The sequence below is a fragment of the Pipistrellus kuhlii genome, unplaced genomic scaffold (genome assembly GCF_014108245.1).
Source record: "Pipistrellus kuhlii isolate mPipKuh1 unplaced genomic scaffold, mPipKuh1.p scaffold_m20_p_103, whole genome shotgun sequence".
Classification (NCBI taxonomy): domain Eukaryota; kingdom Metazoa; phylum Chordata; class Mammalia; order Chiroptera; family Vespertilionidae; genus Pipistrellus; species Pipistrellus kuhlii.
The window spans coordinates 545,379-562,927 of record NW_023425409.1 but is presented as its reverse complement, the minus strand read 5'-3'; the positions used below and the strand labels follow the sequence as shown (position 1 = coordinate 562,927).

The following is a 17,549-nucleotide window of genomic DNA, read 5'->3' as shown; positions in this document are numbered from 1 at the left end:
CGCACAGGGAAGCCGGCCTCTCCAGGTCTCCCCAGCTGGGCCTGGGCCCCACCCTGGTACCGGATTCCTTGTCTGCACCCCGGGGCTCTGCCAGCTCCCCCAGGGCAGGGCCAAGAACCTCAGCCGAGCCCAGGACAAACACACATCCCTCCAACCCCCTCAGAACAGGGCCACGTCCCCACAGCCCGGCCGGTCCTTCCCAAACCAGGGTCCCGAGTTCCCAGCGTCCTGAGCCGGGGCCTGCGTCTCCCCAGCCTCGGCCTCCCACAGGCCACAGGCCGGTGGGCAGCCCTGACCCCGCCCCACTCACCTCCCCGAGGGCATCGCCGAGGCTCAGCAGGAGGAGCGCATACTTCTGCACGTGGTGGGCGAGCGGCTGGCGCAGGGCCTGGACCATCGCGGTGCCCATGGAGCCCCCGGGGTTCAGGCCCCACAGCAGCTGCCGCAGGGCCTTCCGCCGGCCCCGCCAGTAGTCCCTGAGGGAGGACGGGTGCCCCTCACTCCTGCATCGGCGCCCGCCCGCCCAGGTGAGCCCCCGCTCCCAGCGCCCAGCCTGCCCAGCCTGCCCAGCCCTCTCCCAGCCGCTGCACGGAGCCCCACGGCCCCTGGCGTCTCAGGGGGTGCTGACCGCACCATCGCCCAGGGAGGCGTCCCCACCCTGACCCAGGGGCACCCCTGGCCCTGGGCCTGGCAGCTGCTTGCTAGGTTTGCCACCTCCTTCCTGTCGACCAGTGAGGAGCTGACGGAGCTGGAAGTGCTCAGGCTGAGTCCTGGGCCTGGACGCTCAGTGCTCCGGGCAGAGCTTCCCCCCTCTTCCTTCCCAGATGCCCCCCGTCCTCCCCCCCCCCCCCCCCCCGGAGGCCCTGCAGCACTGACTCACCTCCTCTGCTTTGCCGCCGTCTGAAAGGCCTGCACCACCACACAGCTTGTGTAGGATTCGATGTACCTGACGGCAGAACAGGGCACCTGCAGGCCGGCCCCTGTCTTCCAGGATCCCCACCCCCCTGCGTGGCTGCAGCCCTGAGGGCCTAGCAGTGGCCTGGCTCTGGGCACAGGCCACCCCGGGCCCCAGCAATTCTAACTCACAAACACCTCAGGCTGGGGTATCCGAGCCTGCGCGGGACCAGTGCCTGCGCCACGAAGGCCAGCCTGTGCGCCTGCCCGCCGAGCCCCACCCGGGCTCAGCAACCCGGTGCCCAGCCCTGACCCGGTCAGCCCGGTCACCGTCCTCGCTGTCTTACTCCACGTGGACCTGCAGGACGCGGTCCGCCTCGCGCAGCAGCAGCAGGGACTCCAGCTTGACGGCCTCCGGGTGGCGCAGCCGCTCCCGCAGCGAGCGCAGGCTCCGCTCCGTCACCTCCCACAGCCGCTGGGCGCACCCGTGCAGCTGCTGCAGGAGCCGCAGGCCCTCTCTGCCCCGGGCGTCCGAGGGCTCTGGGGGCACACCCCACGGTGAGGGGGCAGGGAGCTCCCAGAGGGCCGCGGCACCCACAGCCCTGGGGCTGCGGCCGGGCCCCGCATCCCCGGGCACCGGGGCCAGGACGGGGAGCCCACACGCCCCGTGAGCTCAGCAGGGGGTCAGCAGGCTCATCTTGAGGCATGACCACCAGGGCTTCCTCACCAAACAGGACCGCTCTGCTGACCAGGGGCTCCGGGCACACTAACAGCCTTGGTCTCCGCAGGGACTGCAGGCCACGGACAGCGCCCCCACCAGGAAGGCACCCGCCCAGGCCACTCCGTGAGACCCACACTGGAGGAACACCTGCTTCCCGTCCCGCCTGGGGGACCACGACATGAGGGTCCGACCTGCGCCCCGGAAGAGGAGGGACGGCATCTACGGGCACAGCTGGGTCTGAACGAGGATGGGGCTCCCGGCCTGGCCCCTCGGGGCCCTCTGAGGAGCAGCCAGCCGCTGGGGGCCAGGCCCCAGGCCCCTCAGAAGCTCAGAGGCCCAACCAGGAGAGATCCTGCCCCAGGCCTGCGCTGTGTCCCCACCTCCCCCTGCGAGCGGACCCACCGGCCGTGAGCAGGGGCTGGAGGACGAGGCTGCTGATCCGGGCGAGGGTGGCGGTGAAGACCTCCTCCTGCTGCAGCAGGGCCGCCTCCTCGGGGCTGCACATGCCGTGCCGGGCGCGGGCCTGCCGGCGGACACCGGGTAGAGCAGGACGGCGCTGGCCACGCCAGCCCCTGGGCGGGCACCAGCGGCCCTCAGCCACGTGGGCCACGTGTGCGGGCCGCGGTTCACCCTGACGACGGCAGCTGTTGGCTGTCATGGTGCCAGGAGGCTCTGCCCTCCAGGCCGGGACTTGCAGTGGCCATGAGAGGACTGTCCCTCCTCAGCCCGGGGCCTGAACCTGTCCAAACTGCAGCCGAGCTCCCCAGGTGAGGGTAAGGTGGGGGGAGCCAGACACCCCAGACACCCCACCCGGCTCACCCTGCTGATGGCTCCTCCTGAGGACAGGTGGGCTCCAGCCTTCGGACGTCCCGCCCTGCAGTAAGGAGCCCTCCGACCAGGTAGGCTCAGCTGGGAAGGTGGCCTCCTGCCTGAGGGAGGGGCAGGAAGGGGTGTGGGCCCAAACCCAGCCCCAGAGCCAGGCCACAGCCTCCCCGTGGACTCAGCCCTCTCACCAGCCTTGGTAACTCACCTGGCAAAGGAGGGCATATGCCAACTCTGCCTCTCCCTCGCGCTGCCACCTAGCTGACCTGGGGGGAAGGGGGCAAGAGGCGTGATGGAGGCAGCTGGTGATGGCCGGCCGACCCCAGGGGAAAGGAGTCTCATCCCTCCCCAGGGAGCCCACAACCCCAGGACATCGGTTCTGGGGAAAGCAGGGCGGGTGCCTCAGAGCCGTGGCCCAGGGCCCAGGCATTCCTGCCCCACCTTTCCTGCCACTGCTTCAGGAGGGCGAGGCCTCGGGAGGGGAGGCAGGAAGGGGAAGCAGCTGGAGCACGCTCTCTCTCCCCCTCTCTGTCTCTCAGCCCTGCAAGCCCAAGACCCCCTCCCCCGGGGGAGGGGCAAGTTGTTCCAAGTCAGCTCAGGCAGGACCGGAGCCAGCCATGGGGTCTGGGGTGCAACCTCCAGAAACGGCAGGAATGGAAAGGCCCTTTGTGGGCGGCCATTGCCCCTCAGCTGGCAGGCAGCTGGGGTCTGAGCTGAGAGGACAGTGGCTAACGGTGGAGGAAGGAGGGTGCGACCAGGACGGGAGGTGGGAACTGGGTGAGCGGGGACCTGCAGTAAACAACTCGCCAGCCACAGGGAGGTCTTGATGACCAATTACCCCCACTCATCCGGGCTGCCCCACCCACACCAACGCCACCCTCAGGAGGCGAGCTCTCTGCCCCTCACTCTGCAGCTCTATTCCCAGACCTGAGCGATGGCCCAGACCCCACCTGCCCAGGCCCCCCTGGCGTCTCCACAGCCTTGCTCCTCTCTGCGCCTCAGTCACCTCCTCCGTGAAATGGGCTCAAACCAGAGCAGAGCTTTCCAAACATTTACTCCCCAGGAGGATAAGCAGCTGGGAGGGAGTGGCTCTGGGTTTGGGGACCTGGTCCTCAGCCTCCCTCACCTCTCAGAGCTGCCTGTGGCCCCAAAGGGACCTCTAGCCCTGGGAAACTGAGTCACACTGCCGTAAGCCCGGCTGGCGAGGCTGCAGGAGAGGCTGGGGTCCGGGCTGGTGGCCCCCGGTTAAGGAGTGCTGGGCTTCATCCTGGGGGTGTGGAGGGGAGTGTAAGGGCAGGGGTGAGGCCAGGCGTGAGTGCGTATGAGTGAGTGGAATGTCTGCAGGGGAGGAGGTGGTGCTAAGCTTGAACAAGCCAGGGACCCAGCAGGCGTCCTCCCTCTCTGACCCAACCCGCTCTCTCTGGTCCAGGGCCTGGCCCTCTCTCTCCAGCCAAGTGTGAGGCTCCCTCGTGGGGGGCTGCACACGGTGTGCATGTGGGGAAACAGGCCCAGAAAGGAGCAGGAGCGCCCAGACACCCTGTATGAAGGGCGCACACGGAGTCAGACCCAGGCGCCCTGAGCTCCGTGTTCCGAGAAGCTGGGCGACTCACCTGAGGACGCCGGCCAGTTCCGGTGGGCGGCCTCCTGCCTCCCCTGCAGCCTCAGGGCTCACAGGGGAGGAGTGCTGGGCACGGCCGGTCCAGGCATGCCCAGGTGACTCAGCTGCCTGTCCCCGTGTCAGTCTACCCAGCAGCCAGACCTGCTCCCTCCCTGCATTCCTGGCCTGGTCCCTGCGGGTCCCTCTGGGGCAGGTCACCGAGGCCTCTCTGGCCCCCGGCCACACCCTGTCATGGCACCCATTGTGGTATGTCCGGGTCTGGAGGCAAGGAAGTGCTGCTGGCTGCAGTTCCCGGCCGCCGGGCCCCTGATGGACCTGCCAGCAGGTGGGCGGACAGCTGGCGGAGGGAGCGGACCTGGGAGGGGGCGCTGACCCTCACAGCGGTCCGCAGTCCCACTCGCCTCGCCCCCGGCATCCCTGCTCTGCCCCCTTCACCCCCGCGGCCCCGCTGCTGGTCCAGAGGCTCCGCTCCAGCCCCAGCCCGGACACACACTGCCCTGCCCGCCCGCCGGGCACACGCAGTCCCGGACTTTCCCAAACATGGGCTCCCGCCACCACCGCCACCCGCCCGCCGGCCCTCCCTGCGGGCACCACCAGGCGGCGCCACCGCCTCCAGGCAGCCCTCGGGCGAGCTGAGGCCCCGGCCACGCCCCGGGCGATGCGGCCCAGGAGGAGGGGAGGGGCTGCTCCGGAGCCAGGCGGTGACCACCCGGCCCAGAGGTCGGGGCAGGGAGGTCGGGGCAGGGGGACACTCGGACACACTCGTGCCGCAGGGACCGAGGGGCCGTAGAGGGACGGCGACCCGTCGGGCGAGGGGCCGCAGAGGCGAAGGTCCCACCTGGAGCGCGGAGAGCGGGACAGGGAGCCCGCACGGCGCCCCTCCACCCGCACTTACCTGTGCGGCGCCGCCGGCGGTGAGCGGAGCCCGGGTTCTGGCCGCGGCCCCACGCCTTCCCGCCCGCCCCGCCCCGCCCCCGAGCCCCGCCCCCGAGCCCCGCCCCCGAGCCCCGCCCCTCCGGCCCGCCCAGAGCCCCGCCCCTCCGCGCCACGCTCCGCCCCCATAGCCCCGCCCCTCCGCGCCCGCCCCGCCCCGAGCCCCGCCCCTGAGTCCCGCCCCTCCGCGCCACGCTCCGCCCCCAGAGCCCAGTTCTTCCGCGTCCCATCCCATCCCGCCCCTCCGCCCGAGCCCCGCCCTTCAGCGCCTCACCACGCCCCTCTGTGCCACGGCCACGCCCCCGGTGTGACCACGTGGGGAGCGAGGGTTGGCCTGAAGGCCGCCGGAGGTCTCTCCTGAGGCCAGACCCCTCTGGTGTCCTTAGGGTCCAAAGGCTCCTGGGAGCCAAAGAGGGGGAGGGAGAAGGAGGGGTGAACTTGACCCTTCAACTCCACCCCAAACTCACTCAAGCCCGGCTCACCTCGCTTCCCGAGCAAGGGCTGAGGAGAGCCAGCAGGGACCATGGCTTCCTCGGCCTGGCAGGGCCTTCCCAGCCCCCAGCCCCTCGCCCATTCTGATGTTCTGCGGGCCTAGGGTGCAGCCCGTGACCTCCTGGACCCCCTTTGGGCGGGGCGGATCGGCCAGCGCCACTCTAGCCTGTGACCTTGGCAAGTCCCCCTCCCCCCACTCCTGGGTCTCCACGCCAAGCGCGTTTGTCTGCGCCAGGGCCTTTGACCTTGGGAAGGGTGGCGTAAGCCTAGTCCCGAGGACCTCCCGGAGGGGAAGGGACCAAGGTTCCCGCCTGAACAAAGGAACCCACTGTCTGACGCGGTGCCCCTGGGAGCGGCCGCAGGCCAGTGCCCCATCACTTGCTGCAGCGTCCAGGGGTGACCCTGGGCCACCTCTGCCTCTCACTGCCCAGACCACTTGGGCAAAAGGGCGTGTCCGGAGGCAGCGCAAGTGCCAAGTGGCCACCAGCCCCCGCTCAAGTCTGCGGCTGTGGTGGGCCCATCCCCTCCTGCCAGACTGAAGAGAGAGCCTGGTGGAGGGGTGCGTGGTCAGTCCCGGGGGTTCTAGCAGATGAGCCAGGTCTTGGAGGGTCTGAGGGTCCCCTGACACATGAGAGTGGGCGGGCAAGTGGGTCTTTGGGGCTTGGGGGAGGGGCTAAGAGCTGGAGAGGGTCCGTGTGGAGAGAGCAAGGCCACCCAGGACCATGTGAGTCACCATTTGCAACCAATGGGGAAGGCAGGTCCCTGAGGAGGAGGCACTGGTCTCTGCTGGTGTCTCTGTGGCAGCCCTCCCCTCTCAGGGCCTCAGTTTCCTCAGCTGCACCTGTAGCCGAGGGAAGCCGTGCTGCCTGGGCTCGGACAGGAAGGGAAGGGCCCCTCAGCTTCCCCTCCTCCCTGCGTCCAGACTTCCTGTCGGACCACACCTCAGGGCACTGGAGACGGGGTCAGTCTTCCCTCACTCCCCCTCACGGGGTGACCTCATGGGCATTGCCAACCTCGGTTTCACTATCTGCCAGAGTGAGCCAGACTGGCCCGGCCCCTCCCAGCTTCTCCTGGGCGTGGGCCCAGGGTTGGCCGAGCCCAAGAGAGCCAGAGGGCAGCCTCTGCTGGCCCACCTCCCTCGGCACCTGCAGCACAGCCAAGGGCCCTGTCCGACCCCAACCACCCACACCCCTGCACACGCATAGAGGCCACGTAATGCAGTGGCATGTACTCACCTGTGCCACACAGACTCATCCACTGCAGAGCTCGCTGGCAGCCCTGCACATAGGCGTATGTGTACACGTTCACACAGACCCAGGTGTATAGGCTGTGGCCTGTGCACACCGGGACCCACACCCAGGCACATACAGAGGCACGTGCAAAGTGCACGCGCACTCTTGTGTACGCAGATGCTGTGGACAGAGCTCGTGCCTACGCACACATAGGTGTCACCCACCCGACACAGCCCCAGAGCTATTCTGAGCCAGGCCCGGGGCCAGCACGGTCAGACTGCCAGCTCCCAGCAGGACCAGCCGTTCGTCCCAGGCCTCGGCTGCTCAGCCCAGGCTACGTTCCAGGTGCCCCAGATTCAGGCTGATTCCGACTTGGGGGATCCCTGCTTCCTACCTCCCGTTCCCCCAGAGCTCAATCTGGAGCCCTGGGGGCTGGGGCTCAGGAGAGAGCCCCTCGCCGTGTCCTCTGGCCACTGTGAATGGCCTCTGCTCATGGCTTCCAACCCAGCGGCGCTGGAAGCTGGACTGGGTTCCTACAGGAAACCCACAGGAGCTAAAAATAGTGCACAAGGGACAAATGGAGCTCTGCAGGCCAGCATGCAAGCCACGTACGGAGAGGAAGCTGCCTGCCAGGGAGGCCGGGCGGGGGAGCCAGGGAGGCCCAAGCTCCACCCCTCCCCCCAGATCTGATGGGCCCCACGGGGGGCAGGGGTCTGGGGAAGGGAAATGTCGTAAGAACTAGAAACTGTGCCGGTCAGTGGGCAGAAGCCCGAGTTTGAGGCTCCTGTTCCTGAGTGTCCTTAAAGCACAACCCCACTCTGGGCCTCAGTTTTACATCAGAAAATCGGGGAGAGGAATAACAAGACGGATAGGGTGTTAGCTTTGAGGACATGCCCCTCACCCTGGTGTTTGCTATAGGACATAGGTGTTGAACAGTATCACCGGTATTTTGGGTGTCTATGCAGCGCCTTGAGCAACACCAGCGCCAACATCAGAAGGACTGGCACTTCCTGTGATGTGTGGGTCCTGGTACTGCCGTCGTACCCATTTCACAGAGGGTGAGCTGGAGCGCAGAGCAGTGGCCCACAGAGGGCTGCAGTGGAGCCCTGAAGCCTGGCCAAAGCAGGCCTGGGAGGATGGGTGGCCAGCCCCCAGGCTTGGCCACCGCTGCTGAGGGCCCCTCAGGAGGCCTGGGCCAGCCGTCCCGGCCCTCGGCTCTCCTGGTTTCCTACAGCCGGCCACCTCCCAGGCCTGACTCTGGGTGTCTGAGGCTGGCCCTCCACTCTGCTGCAGCCTGCCTTGGTCCTTGCTCAGTATAGCACCTTCCGGCGGAGTCCCTAGGCTCTGGGTCTATAGGGTCCCGGTTCTGAGGGTGGGCCTGAGGCCCACAGCACCCCTGCCTGGCAGGTCTCCCCTGGTGATGAGAGACGCAGGGTCAGCCTGAGTGCAGCTCCACACTCAGAGGCAGGAGATGTGTGATAATGGAACAAAGGGAGAGAGGAGGGAGGAGGGAGGAGGGAGGAGGGAGGGGGAGAGAAGAGGGATGAGAGAGAGGAAGGAGGATGGAGGAGGGAGGAGGGAGGAGGGGAGAGGGGGAAGGAGAAGGAGAAGAGGGGGGAGGGAGGAGGGAGGGAGGAGGAGGGAAGAGGGGAGAGGGGGGAGGGAGGAGGGAGGAAGGAGAAGGGAGGAGGAGGAGAGAGGGGGAGGGGAGGGGAGGGAGGAGGGGGAGGAGGAAGAGGGAGAGGGAGAGGGAGAAGGGAGGAGGGAGGAGGGGGCAGGGAGGGAGGACACACACCAGAAGGCTCCCCACCCAGGCTGCCCCTCCTTCCCCTCCCCAGGTATCCAAGCCCTCACAGCCTCCCTCCCCCTCTTTTCCTCCAGCCCTGGGCTGTCAGGGCTCCCCCTGGGCAGGACCAGGGTGAGAGGTGGGCTGGGGTCAGTGTGAGGTCGGGGCCAGGGCTCAGGTGTGACAGGGGCTGAGGGTCAGCCCTCAGGGCCGCAGATGCTGGCTCCTTCAGGAACCTTCCATGGCACCCGCAGCAGCGGCTCCCACCATTCTACCTCGCCCTTCCCCCACGGCCCCGGTGTCCAGGGTGACCAGAGCCGCCTCCGGGCAGGGAGCCAGCCCAAGGCATCCCTGAGCGCCCGTCGCCACGGCAACCTGCCTGTGGGCGCAGGCACCTGGGTCCGGCGCAGCTGTCCACATCCAGGACGTGACCAGGGAAAGGGCCTCCCACTGGGCAGATGGGAAACTGAGGCCCAGTGGGGAGGCAGGGCAGGACCTGACGTGGGTCCAGGTGGGGGGGGTCTGGTCCTCGGAGGGGCGGGCCTTCACGCGCTCAAGAGCGGCCACAGCCCAGCAACCGGACACCAGCGATGAATAAGTGATGCCCGCCTGCGGCCGGATCGCCTCCCCCTGCCAGCTGCCTGGGCGCCGCTGGCTGGGCGTCGCTCTGCTCGGACCTGCCGGCCGCCGGGATGGCCAGGCGGGGGGGCGCGGGGCCCCTCTGGGCGCTGAGCGGCGCGGCCCTGGGGGTCTGCCTCGCCGGGGTCGCTGGGCAGCTAGTGGAAGTGAGTCTGACGCGGAGGGGGGCCTCGGGGGGCCTCAGGGGGGCTGGGGGGGCCGGCCCGGCCAGGCGGGTGGGTGCCTTTCTGGCTGGAGCTGCTTTCCCGTGGGGGGCCTGGCTTCATGGGGACCAGCCGGGCCCCAGGCTTCCAGGCGGGGAGACAGCCCTAATCCGGGCCCTGGTCCCCTGATTTCAGGGGCATTCTGTCCGAGGGGGGAACTCACTTTGACCTGATCTTAGGGATCCAGGTCTGTCCCGTCCGCTGGGGTCCCTCAGCTCCTCTCCCCAGTGTCCGTCTAGAGGGGCCTGGGAGAGGGATGCCCACGAGTCTGATGGGGGCTCTAGTCCCTGGCTTTGTTGGCGGAAACAGCGTCTGCCGCCCACAGTCCTCCCAGGCCCCGGTCCTCCCCAGGCCGACCTCCCTGGGGAAGGAGTGAGGAAATGGCATTCCATGCCAGAGGCTGGGGCAGGCGGTGATGACTGCCTTAGCCCTGGAGTAGGGGTGTCGAACTCAATCAGAGAAGGGGCCAAAATCTAAAATCCAGCCTAAATCGCGGGCCGAATGGTTTACTGAACAGTCATAAACTGCCACTGTGATGGAAACGCAGCAGAGTGCAGTGATGACAGCGCGGTGCGGGCCACATTGCAAGGCCTGGCGGGACGGATTTGGCCAGAGGGCCTTGTGTTTGACACATGTGCCCTGGAGGGAGGGTCTGTCTTGGTCCTTGTGTGTGAGAGGGTTTGTAGAGGGGAATCGTGCTGAGACCCGGTTTGGACAGAAGAGAACACAGTGGAAAGGGGGCGTGTTGTTGGGAGGCCTGGGAGGAGCCGCTGAGACAGCAGGAAGAGGTGAGGAAGATGGCTGGGGGGGGTGGGGGGGGGGTGGTAGCAGCCTGGCTGGAGGGCTGGGCATGCTGGGAGGGGCTCTCTGCAGCCTCCCGGCCCCTCTAACCATTGCTGCTGATCTGGGAAGGGGTACCAAAGGCAACCAGACCCAGAATTCTGCAGCAATGGGTGCAGAGAGAGCAGGGGACATCCGGGAAGCCCTGGAGTGGCAGGTGCTAGGGACAGGATGGGAGAGGGTGGGCAGGCCTGTGCTGGGGTCAGAGGGCACAGCCGGCTGTGAAGGGTCTGGGGACATGGGTGGGGCCAGAGCCTTGCCGCCCAATGCTAGCCGTCCCTGCTGCTGGCCAGGGTGTGGTCAGAGCGCGGGGCTGGAGTTAGATGTCAGCTCCTGTGTCCCTGTAAGGGGAGCCAGGCTGGCTTGAGCTGGGGCTTGGGCACCTCTGCTGCCCTGAGGCCTCAGATGCAGAAACTGAGCTGCCCTGGGGCCGGGAGGCGGGGGCGAATCAGTCTGAGCCAAGGACTCCTCCCGGCCGGAGCAGGGTTCCTCCCAGCTCATTAAGGGAAAGTGCATTTGGAGTCCATCTACCTGCCACTGCAAGGGCCTGGCGGAGCCAGGGATCGGGGAAGCACCGGAGAGATGGGCCAGCCAGGCCCGTGCACCCCCCTCCCAGCCCTCCAGCGTCAGCACACAGGCTGAGGCTCCGATGGGGGTTCAGACCCTGCGGCGCCCCCCACAGGAGACAGCCGATTGCTCCTGTCACCCTCCACCAGGACCCTGCCTCTGCCGGCTCTGCCCTGACACTGCCCACATGTCCTACCACCACACGTGGGTCCTGTACCACTGTGTGCTCCACCCCAGGTGTGCCCCACCCCTCACCCTGACTCCACAGGTCACCCTGGTTAAGAGAAAAGAGCCAGGGAATCGGGTACCAATCCCTCACAAAGACCCTATGGCTTCCCGGGACAGGCTCCCTGGAGGAGGGGGAGGAGGTGGGAGAGGAGGGAGAGGAGGAGGAGGAGGGGGAGAAGGTGGGAGATGAGGGGGAGGGAGGGAGGAGGAAGAGCCTGGCTGGTGGGAGGACCCCGTCCCTGCTTTGGACCCAGGGAAAGGCTGATGGAGGGCGGCCTGCAGGCTGCCTTTCCTCCCAGACCCCCAGGGACTCCTCAGGCCGGTCCTTGTTCATTGGAGGACGTACGGCGCACAGATGGCCAGGCTCCTCCCTCCTGAACACTGAGTCCCATCCACACCCTCAGCCAAGTGTGGGAACAGCGGTCATGTCCCTGTCAGATCAGGGCAGGTCTGCAAGAACCGCCCAGAGCAGGCCTGGCCCACCCAGAGCCCAGAGCAATGCTGTCCCCTTAGAACCCCCAGGGCAGGCCGTGTCCCTGAGGGTCCATTCGGTCCTCCGAGGCGGGGCCACGGTCCCCTCAAGCCTCCAGGGAGCACTGAGCCCACTGGGAAGGGGAGGCCGCTGGCTCTGCCCGGCCTGGCTGACATGCTCCCCATGTGCTTACATGGTTCAGCCTCCAGGTGTCGCTGCCGTACTGTGGACAAAGGTCTGTCCTGTCCGGACCGGCCTTGTCCCAGCCCTGGCATTGAGGTGTGGGGTCCTGGCCAGGCGCAGCCACGGGCTCCACACCTATCCCATCTGGGGGGGTGGGCAGCACGGGAGAGCCAAGTCCCCAGGATAGTACAGACCTCCCCTTGTCTCTGGCCTTCGTCCTGAGTCCCCGTCTGCCTGTGAAGGCCAGGACTGGAGGAGGAGGAGAGACCCACAGGCTATCGGAGGGACTGGAAGCAGTGGGGGCATTTTGCCCTTTGGCCTCGGTCTTCCCAAGCACCAACCACCTTTGCCCTCCACGTCCCGGCTCCATGGTTCTGGGGCTCGGCTCTCGTGTGCTGAATTGGGAACTTCCTGAGGTCTAGGACAGCGAGTTCTAACGGTGACGGGAAGATTTAAAAACATGCAGCACTCGTACGTAGTCAGGGCACTGACCTCGTTCCCTCAGACCCAGGTGGGGGGTCCAGCCCCCAGGCCAGCAGTCACTTGGTCTGGCCCTGCCAAGGCATGAGGGGTGAGTTAATTAAATGCCTGACCCACTGCAGCAGGCTGATTTTTTTTACTTTTATTGAATTTTTCTGCCCCCCCCACCTCCCTCCTGCAGGCTAATTTTTAAGTCGGTGACTTTGTAGGGCCCACGAATGGTGTTTTAAATACCCAATGGCCCTTGGCAGGAAAACGGTTCCCCAGCCCTGCCTTAGATCTTCAAATAAATAAGTGACAGTAGCTGAAACCAGTGTGGCTCAGTGGCTAGAGCATCAGCCTGTGCACTGAAAGGTTCCAGGTTCAATTCCGGTCAGGGGCATGTACCTTGGTTGCAGGCACATCCCCAGTGGGGGAGGTGCAGGAGGCTGCTGGTCGATACTTCTCTCTCACCGATGTTTCTAACTCTCTATGCCTCTCTCTTCCTGTCTGTAAATAATCAGTATAAAACAGAAAGTTAGTTACCCACACGACGATAGCTGTGCAGTGTGAACGCATCAAAAGTAAATATGTAGTTTTGGTCAGATCAGCAGGATTGTTTTCCATTGCCGCGGGCTTTCAGGAATCCGTGTGTGAGCCTGAGACAACGAGGTTGGGAGGCACTGGTCTGGGCAGTGGGTTTGGGCGCTCCTGAAGGGCCTGGCTGGTCCTTGCTGAGACCAGGCCTCTGGGCTGTCCGGCCCGGCTCCCGGCTCACTGCCCTCTCCCCCCGCAGCCCAGCACGGCCCCGCCCAAGCCCAAGCCCCCGCCGCTGACCAAGGAGACTGTGGTGTTCTGGGACATGCGCCTGTGGCACGTGGTGGGCATCTTCTCCCTCTTCGTGCTGTCCATCAGTGAGTACCCCCGCCCCCCGCACCCGCCCGGCTCCACCCAGGGGCTCGGCTCGGGCCAGCAGTTCCCGGCAGTGCCCGCAGGAGGCCTGCTGTGGCTCCAGGCCCCTCCGTCCACGCAGAGTCCCCGTGGAGGGCGGGCAGGCGGTGGTGACCTGAAGCATTCTGCCCGCCAAATGGGGAAGCAGCCACAGGGCAATTAGGGTGATTACAGGGCCTCGGATCCGGGACGGACGTGTCATTTCTCCCCTCGGGCCTCCTGACGCTGTTCCTGCAGTTCAGCCAACTTTCAGGCCCACACCCAGGGGCCCAGCAAGGCCACCCGGCGAGGCCCCGCCCGGAGGCTCCCAGATGCCCAGCAGATGTGTCTCCCCAGCTGCAAGCCCTGCCCTGTCACATTCCACTGCCCTCATGCCTCCACCATCTCAATGAAAAGCAGGAGACATCTTTCCTGGGGGGGAGGGGGTGCTTGACGCAGTAGAAATAGAAATGGGCTGGACATGCTCCTTGGGGGGGGGTCTGGCCTGGAGTTGGGGGAGGGCAGAGACACGCCAGCTTGTGAGGAGGCCGCCATGGCAGTCTGGGGGGTTCCTACAGGCCAAGGGAATGGGGGCACGCTGCAAAGGCACATGGAGGGGAGGGTCCCCGGTGGATGCTGGAGGCCCCCAGGGCGCGGGGGTGGTGTGGGCAGAGGCCTCAGATAACCCTTGGCATCTCCCGGAGCGAGCGCCTGGCCTGGTCGGGTAAAGCGCATGCAGGCTCTGAGGGAGCTGTCCCCGGACAGGGTCCCCCGAGGCAGCGCCTGCTGACAGCATGAGACACACCCAGACGGGGCTCCCACGAGATCGGGACATCTGACTGGCACGTGCTTCTCCTGGCTCCAGAAGTGCCCCCCCCCCCCGTGGGCACCCCACCCCCATTTCTTCACCGCCTGGTGGGGCCCGGATCTGAGCAAGAGGCTGTGTGATTCCTAGCTGAAGCTGGGCACCAGGCAGGCTTCTGGGTGCAGGCCCGCGGCAGACGGGGGTCCAGGAGGGGGGAGTCAAGCCCCATCCTGCCAGGTGGGGGGCTCTGGCCTGCAGGGGCCACAGGGGGCGCAGAGGCAGCTTCGGGCACACAGTGGCCTCTCCCGGGCTCGGCTCGGCCCCACGTGGTAGAGGTGCCAGGCCCAGAGGCACCGGGACACCAACCACACAACCGACACGTGCCCCTCACGCCACTCCGAGAAGAGGGTGAGGACGGCCCACAGGCCGAGCCCCCTGCTCCCCAGTCTGGGTGAACCCCGAGCACAGCTTGCGGGCATCACCCCCAGACCCTGTGGAGAGGGGCTGGGGTGGATGGGTGCCTCCGGGGTCTCCTCTGGCCTGGGCCCTGGACCTCAGTCGAAGGTCCTTTGGAGTGGAGCCAGCGGCCGGGCCAGAGCGAGGGGCGGTGTCTGAGCCCTGCCCGGCCCCACGGCTGCCCTTTGTGCTCCCTGAACCAGCCCCCTGGCCCGGAAGCAGCTCCATCCCTTGCCGAGGCTGGGCCAGCGGACGGAGCAGCCTGGTCCGGAGGAGGGCCTGGGGGCGGGAGACGTGGCGGCCAGTCGGGCTGGGGGAGGGACCGGCCTTGGGCACCGGCAGGCAGGATCTGAGAAGCCCAGGCTCCAGCCCTCCGGGTCCGGAAGGCTGTCACGCAGGCCTACCCCACAGCCCAGGCCGTCCCTTCCTCTGGGGCCTCACGCAGCCCCCAGCGAGCTCCTGGGTGTGACTGCCCCCAGGCCCCACCCATTCATTCAGGAGCCAGTCTTGTCCTCAGCAGCAAGAGCCTTGAGACCCATTCACTCATTTTTTCCTTTCCTCTGCGAGTCTGGGTGAGACGCAATGGGCCGTGACATTTGGCTGAAGCTGCACAGGGCGACTCCAGAGGGTGCTCCCGCCCAGGCCAGGTCGGGTCGGTCTGACCCACCGTCCCAAAACAGGCGGCTTGTCCTGCCCGCCCTCCTGTCCCGGGAGTCTGCCAGGACGTCACGTCTGGCCCAGGACTTATAGCAGGAAGCAGCTCCCCCCTCCCGAGGCTAGGCCCGCGGTGGTCAGACCGTGGGGCCTCAGGAACATAAACTCAGTTCAGCCAGGCCCCGGCCGCCCTGTCGCCGTGCCCCTCACCGGGCAGGCCAGCGCCGTGCCCTGGCCCAGGTGCCTGGGCGCCGCCCCAGCAGGAAACCGGCTCCTGGAATAACTCAGGCTGAGTGACCGCCGTGCGCAGGGCTGGCCGGCGGCTCTCACAGCCAGGAGAGGCCGGGGTGGAGGGGCACTCTGACCCACACGGCCGGGGCTGGGGCCCGGGCCCTCCAGGCAGCCCGCCTGCGGGACTAGTCTATTCAGGACCTCTGGACCAGGAGCTGTGACAGGGCAGGGCCCAATGGAAACCTGAGGCCCCTGAGAACCGCAAGGCAGTGAGAGCGGAGCGCTAGCCCCGGCACCAGCCCTCCCACGAGTGTGTGACCAGTAGCCAGCCCCGTGCGGAGCCTGTAAAATCCAGGCCCGAGAGGGCTTTTGTCCAGACTCGAGCCTCAGCCTGGCCTGTGTGGCTCAGTGGACAGAGCGTGGGCTTTCGGACTGAAGGGCCCCTGGTTGAGTTCCGGTCAATGGCACATGCCTGGGTTGTGGGCTCAATCCCCAGTAGGAAGACTCTCTCTTTCCTCATTGATGTTTCTCTCTCTCTCCCTCTCCCTTCCTCTCTGAGACCAAAGGAAGGAAGGAAAGAAGGAAGGAGAGAGGGAGGGAGAGGAAGGGAGGAGGAAGGAAGGGAGGGAAGGAGGGAGGGAAATAAAAACCTTACTAAAGGTATTTTATTTAATGCCTTACTGCAAGCCTCCCAGCAGTGTCTTAGGTGGGACAGCCCTAGGCGGAGGGAGGCACGCCTGCCTGAGGTGCGGGCACCTTCTTGGTGCCGAGCTCCAGCCCTGGCCACACCCTCGCTGTCCCCTCCAGTTATCACTCTGTGCTGTGTTTTCAACTGCCGTGTGCCGAGGACGCGGAAGGAGATCGAAGCCCGCTACCTGCAGCGGAAGGCGGCCAAGATGTACACTGATAAGCTGGAGACCGTGCCGCCCCTCAATGAGCTCACAGAGGTTCCCGGAGGTGAGCGCCAGACCCTGCCCACCATGCCCCGCCCCCCGCCCCCCCCCGCCCCCCCTGCGGAGCCAGCCAGTGCCTTAGACCTGCCCCAGGGGCTCAGGGAGGGCGCCAGGACACAGAGCTGGCCAGGGTGAGGCGGGTAGAACGAAGAGGGGCTGTGCATGTGGGAGAGGGCTGGAGGGAAGACGGCAGTGAGGGGCTGGGCGTGGGGCTGCGGGTGAGCCGTAGGGCGCTGTCTCACGCCTGGTGTGCGCCCCTTTGCCCCTCAGATGACAAGAAGAAGAAGAAGAAGAAGGACAGCGTGGACACGGTGGCCATCAAGGTAGAGGAGGATGAGAAGAATGAAGCCAAGAAGTGAGAGAGAATCAAGGAGAGCTTCCTGGAGGCGGCAGCCTGGACTCCACGCTCCTCCCTGAGCCTGCCAGGGGCAGGGACCAGACCGCAGGTGTGCTGCCTCCTAGCCTGGGCTCCGCTGCTTCTCCCCTGTCCACGTGGCCACTCAGCAAAGCGGGCCGGGGCCACCGTCCCTCCGCAGATCAGAGCAGCCTGCCCCCCACAGGCGGGTCTCACCCTCTGGCTGGAGCACAGGGAGCTAAGGGAGTGGCACGCTGTGGGGTCACTGGGGAAAGCACGTGAACCAATGGGCCGGGTGGGCAGCCGGGAGCTGGGTGCAGGCGGCTCTCAGGCTGTGCCGGACGGCAGCCCTGGGTGGGGGGTCAGCCCCCACCCATCAGGGGCTCGGGTCCAGCGGGGGCGCGGAGGTGGCCAGAAGCAGAACCCCCAGCCCCGCAGCCGAAGCCCCTGGCAGCAGGATGCACTTGGTTTACACTCAGGGATGGAGAAGAGGCTGCTGGGTCAGCAGCGGCTGGGGCTCAGGGCTGGGCTGCAGGTGTCAGGGGTGCGGGAGGCTGCAGCCGGGCCAGGGGGGAGGGGAGAGGGAATCTCTGAGAAGCCAGCGGGCCCGGCTGTGCCGTGATCCTTCTCCATCGGCCCCAGGGGATCACCGAGGGGCAGCTGGGGTTGAGGCGCCTCTTCTCCCACCCTCAACAACAGGCCCAAAGCACGGCGATGAGAAGGCCCGGGTGAGAGGTGCGGAGGGCTTCTGCAGGGCCGCGCGCACCAGCCGGGCGTCCCGGGGCGTCCCTGGGGCCTGGGGCCTTGGGGCCTAGGCGATCCCAGAGGGTTCTGGCCGGAGCGGGGGGACTGGGGGGGCTGAGATGAATAAATAAAGCTGAGTGCCTTCCACCCCACCTGGAGCGCCGGTGACAGCAGAGCCGGTGAGGTCCCTCCTGGCTCTCCGAGCCTGGACGGAGGTGGCTGGAGGGAGTCAGGTGCCCAAGAGCAGGGGCAGCTGTGGCTTCAACAGGCCTTCGGGGGTCTGAGCCCAGGGCTGGGTGTGCCCTGGCCACTGCCGGGCCATGCCAACGGCA

The 17,549-nt window shown here is 66.8% G+C and overlaps 2 protein-coding genes across 21 annotated transcripts in view; one reads left to right on the top strand and one right to left on the bottom strand.

The window, feature by feature from the left end:
* Nucleotides 1-17,549, bottom strand: part of ALS2CL (ALS2 C-terminal like) — a 33,054-nt gene that overhangs the window by 13,326 nt on the left and 2,179 nt on the right. For 13 of the 20 annotated variants that reach the window (XR_006741043.1, XR_006741044.1, XR_006741041.1 and 10 more), the window contains exons 2-7: nucleotides 2,646-2,694; nucleotides 2,431-2,544; nucleotides 2,018-2,138; nucleotides 1,242-1,434; nucleotides 881-946; nucleotides 311-479 (exon numbers count right to left, since the gene is read on the bottom strand). Coding sequence is in view for 14 of the 20 variants with exons in the window: in XM_045578801.1 (XP_045434757.1) it covers nucleotides 311-479; nucleotides 881-946; nucleotides 1,242-1,434; nucleotides 2,018-2,120 (531 nt within the window). In the remaining 6 variants the exon portion in view is untranslated. Of the gene's footprint in view, nucleotides 1-310; nucleotides 480-879; nucleotides 947-1,241; nucleotides 1,435-2,017; nucleotides 2,139-2,425; nucleotides 2,545-2,628; nucleotides 2,695-17,549 lie in introns of those variants that run through there. The other 7 variants (XM_045578797.1, XM_045578805.1, XM_045578798.1 and 4 more) reach the window with 6 other exon arrangements.
* On the top strand, nucleotides 8,931-17,276 carry TMIE (transmembrane inner ear). Its single transcript, XM_036430231.2, has 4 exons — nucleotides 8,931-9,283; nucleotides 12,886-13,003; nucleotides 15,973-16,122; nucleotides 16,389-17,276. The coding sequence occupies exons 1-4, from the start codon at nucleotides 9,191-9,193 to the stop codon at nucleotides 16,475-16,477; spliced, it is 450 nt and encodes a 149-aa protein (XP_036286124.1). The 5' UTR covers nucleotides 8,931-9,190; the 3' UTR covers nucleotides 16,478-17,276.

Coding starts and splice junctions, on each gene's coding strand:
- TMIE (XM_036430231.2), top strand. CDS start 9,191: ATGGCCAGGCGGGGGGGCGCGGGGCCCCTCTGGGCGCTGAGCGGCGCG. Junction 13,004..15,972: donor CCTCTTCGTGCTGTCCATCA/GTGAGTACCCCC, acceptor TGTCCCCTCCAG/TTATCACTCTGTGCTGTGTT. Junction 16,123..16,388: donor GCTCACAGAGGTTCCCGGAG/GTGAGCGCCAGA, acceptor TTTGCCCCTCAG/ATGACAAGAAGAAGAAGAAG.